Raw genomic sequence first — 3,782 nt, 5'->3', positions numbered from 1 at the left:
GGAGAGTAAACAGGAAGGTTCAGTGTCATTAGACAGCGTCTGGCTGCACAGCAGTATCAATACTCACTGGCGGACAAAGCTAATGTCCCTGTCTCTCTTTCTCTCTCTTTCATTCTCTCTCTTTCTCTCTCTCTCTCTCTCGCTCTCTCTCTCTCTCTCTCTCTCTCATCTCTCTCTCTCTCTCTCTCTCTCTCTCTCGTTCTCGCTCTCGCTCTTTCTTTCTATATACCTTTATCTCTCCTCTCCCCTCTCCCCACTCTTCATTGGTGGTGTATACTGTTAGTATATTCACCATGGGACATGCTGGAGTCTGTAGTAAGCCCTCCTACTGTATCACAGTGTGTTCCAGCCCAGGGTGATGATCGTGGCAGCTAGCCCATCCCAGTAAATAGAGCGCTCCGTCTTTCTGCTGGTGTGACAGGGGGAGCAGGCAGGCGGGCAGGCGGGCAGGCAGGCGGAGGTAATTGGCTGTTGTTGAAAGTTACATAATCAGAGAGGAAAGTGTAAGTGATTAGCGACAGATGTAAACACTCCGGTGGACATGAATTATTCCACACAGCCGTTTATAAAGAGAGAGGGAGAGAGGGAGAGAGGGAGAGAGGGAGAGAGAGAGGGAGAGGGAGAGGGAGAGGGAGAGGGAGAGGGAGAGGGAGAGGGGGAGGGGAGGGGGAGGGTAGGGAGGGAGGGAGGAGAAGAGATATAAGAGCCCGTCAGATGGTTGTCAATTACAGACTCTGAATTCAACAGAGAACAAAAGCCTGTGTTCCTGCCAGAACAGCGGGGACCATCTTCTGAGTTGCGACTGAAGCCCTCTCCCAGCACGCTGGTCTCAGGCCACGTGTGGGATGGAACAGGGCTCTGCCGGGTTAGGAGGCAGAGGGGTTGGAGGTTTCAGGGGTTCGGGGGGGTCAGGGGTTAAGACACATCTGTAGAAGATGTCAGTGCTGTTGACGCTTCTCCTGCCTAGCCGCTCGCCTGTAGACAGGAACTTCAGTGTCCTTTCCAACCGCCAGCGAAGATGAGGTTGGGAGATGAAGGTTAGAAGATAATATCTTCAAATTGGAGGACCTCCGTGGGTGAACGTTCTAGAACAGCGACCTCGAGGCTGTCCGGTCGTCCTCCTTCACCAGTGGTGATGTTCTGGTGACGGTTCTCCTCCACCTGGTGTGAGCTCTGTCGGAGCACTGGGCCCCGAGCAGGAACAGCGGCTGCCTGTGCCAGTCAGCAGAACATCTGCCCCACAAACACACTCTGCACTGGCACTGAGCTGCTTGGCACACTGGCATGAATTCGAAATCAGAACACACACACACACACACTTATTTATCCCCTATGGAGTGTCAAAACCACCCCCACCCCCTGCTGTTACTACAGAACGAGAGTATGCACCCCCTACCCTCAGCCATGTCCCTACAAAGATCTAACACACACACACACACACACACAGCAGTCTGTAATGGAATGTGCCGGCTGAGCCAGCGCGGTCAGGGTTGGCAGGCTCAAGGTGACGTGCGGTGACGCGCGGAGACGTGTGTACGAGGACGCGGTTCACTCTCTAATGGCCCACACTCAGTCTCCCCGGCACAGCAGCCCCCTGCTGTGAGCCGCACGTTCTCCGGCCTCATCAGGCCCGGTGTTTTGGATCCGTCTCGCCAGCGTCACAGACGTCGCATGGCAGGAGATCCCTCACCGGGAGGCTAACGATCCACATGTGAACAAACAAACAGTAATGTTCCCAATCTTCATATTAGCTGGAAGTGATGTGTGCTTGGGGTCCTCACGCGGAGCTCGGTTTGGTGGGGCTGGAGTGCCTGTTGTTTTGGATTTTTTTCTGCTCCGCTTCTCAAGAGGAAGAGCAGCTCCTCTAGGTTCCAGGGACGGAGAATTCCTGAGATGGTTCTTTCAGGAGGACATCCTGGGGCCAGGGTTTGCTGACGCTCTCTCTCTCTCTTTATCTCTAGTGCTCTTTCCTCTCTCTCTCCCTCTCTCTCTCTCTCTCTCTCTCTCTCTCTCTCTCTATCTCTAGTGCTCTTTCCTCTCTCTCCATCTCTCTCTCTCTCTCTCTTCATCTTTAGTGCTCTTTCCTCTCTCTCTCTCTCTCTCTCTCTCTCTCTCTCTCTCTCTCTCTCTCTCTCTCTCTCTCTCTCTCTTCATCTCTAGTGCTCTTTCCTCTCCCTCTCTCCATCTCTCTCTCTCTCTCTCTCTCTAGTGCTCTTTCCTCCCTCTCTCTCTATCTATTCTCTGTCTGTCTCTGTCCAAGTCAGGGGTCTTTATTGATAACAGATGACATTAGACAGAGCTGGAGAGAGAGCACCTCTGTCCTGCCCTCCTCCCAGCAGGGTTCTCATTTCATGCATGGCTCCGCTTGCCGATGCGCTGAACACCGCTGATTGATTAAGATTTCACGTTGTCTTTGTGAAATCCTCCCCATGTTTGTGTACAATCCTGAAGAAACCTTGCGCACACAGCCACACACACACACCTCCAGACACACACACACAAACATCCAGTGCCTACAAGCTCCAGAGCCAAGGTTGGCAACATAACCTTTCATGGAAGTGTGTGTGTGTGTGTGTGGTGTCAGTGGGAGATGTTTGCTTCCTGGCCTGGGTTGTGGAAACCTGCAGGAGCCCCATTGTTCCAGTAAGCCGTGAGGTTAGACAGCGTGGCAGGACTGCACTGGAGGTGGACAATGCTCTCTGTCTGAGATGTGAGAGGAGGGAGGGAGGGTGGCGGTGGGGGGGGGTGGTCTAGATGGATAGGGATGGATGATGCCCCCCCACCACCACCACCACAAGCCCCACCTTATACCCCCATCTTCCTCTCTTTATCTGTTTATTCCTCACTTTCCATATATCCCCCCCCTCCTTTCTCTTGGCAGGCTGAGGTTTAGTGGAGGACACATGCTCCCACAGGCTCTCTCTCTCTTACTCTCTTTCTCGCTTTCCTTCTCTCTCTCTCTCTCTCTCTCTCTCTCTCTCTCTCTCTCTCTCTCTCTCTCTCTCTCTCTCTCTCTCTCTCTCTCTCTCTCTCTCTCTCTCTCTCTCTCTCTCTCTCTCTCATCTCTCTCTCTCTCTCTCTCTCTCTTTCCCTCTCTCTCTTTCCCTCTTTCAGTTTCTCTCTCTTCTCTCTCTCTTCCTTCTCTCTCTCTCTCTCCCTCTCTCTCAGCCACTAAGTTAAATACGATTTCACATGAACACCGGGACAACTCTCTTCCCCCAAATGCGATCTCTCTTCCCCCCCCCCCCCTCCTTTTGTCCTGCAAGCACCCCTGGAGAGCAGAACTCCTCCCTCCCTCCCTCCTCGTCCCTCCCTCCATCCTCCTTCACCCCTCTTGCTGTTGTTGCCAGCTGCCACGCCGGGGCCATCATTCTGGAATCTCAGAAAGAGACACGGTGTTCCTGCCACATGGGTCTAGCTTGGCCTGGCCTGGCTTTGATGTGCTCAGTCAGGACTGAGAGCCCTCCCTGGATATCCTCCCCCTCTTGGGTCCCTCTCCGGCCCTGGATCTGGAGAGGGGGGGGGGGGGGAGGGTTGGGCCGTACCCAGGGGAGGAGGGCCTTGTGTGGGCACAGGGAGAGGACCGCTCTGTTGTAGCCGTGCCTTCCCACTGTTGTGTTATGATGTCGTGATTAGGGAGGGAGATGTGTTCCATATGGGGCTGGGCCGGGCTGGGGTCTGCTGCTATGGCGGTTGGTACACACCTCATTATACAGGGAACTGGAGACCTGTGGTAGAGATTGGGGTTTTTCGTCTTCTGATGATGATTATTCCTCCAGTGA

General features: G+C 53.9%; 1 protein-coding gene across 1 annotated transcript in view; it reads left to right on the top strand.

Annotated features, from left to right (window-relative positions):
• The window catches only part of LOC134040037 (breakpoint cluster region protein-like), a 21,624-nt gene extending 19,923 nt beyond the window's left edge, over positions 1 to 1,701 (top strand). Inside the window, exon 2 of the mRNA XM_062486263.1 lies at positions 1,574 to 1,701. Within this exon, the coding sequence (XP_062342247.1) occupies positions 1,574 to 1,701 (128 nt within the window). The remainder of the gene's footprint in view (positions 1 to 1,573) is intronic.
• Positions 1,702 to 3,782: the final 2,081 nt, after the last annotated feature.

Source organism: Osmerus eperlanus, chromosome 19 (assembly GCF_963692335.1).
Source record: "Osmerus eperlanus chromosome 19, fOsmEpe2.1, whole genome shotgun sequence".
NCBI lineage: Eukaryota > Metazoa > Chordata > Actinopteri > Osmeriformes > Osmeridae > Osmerus > Osmerus eperlanus.
The sequence above is the reverse complement of the archived record's forward strand: the minus strand, read 5'-3'. Positions and strand labels throughout refer to the sequence as shown.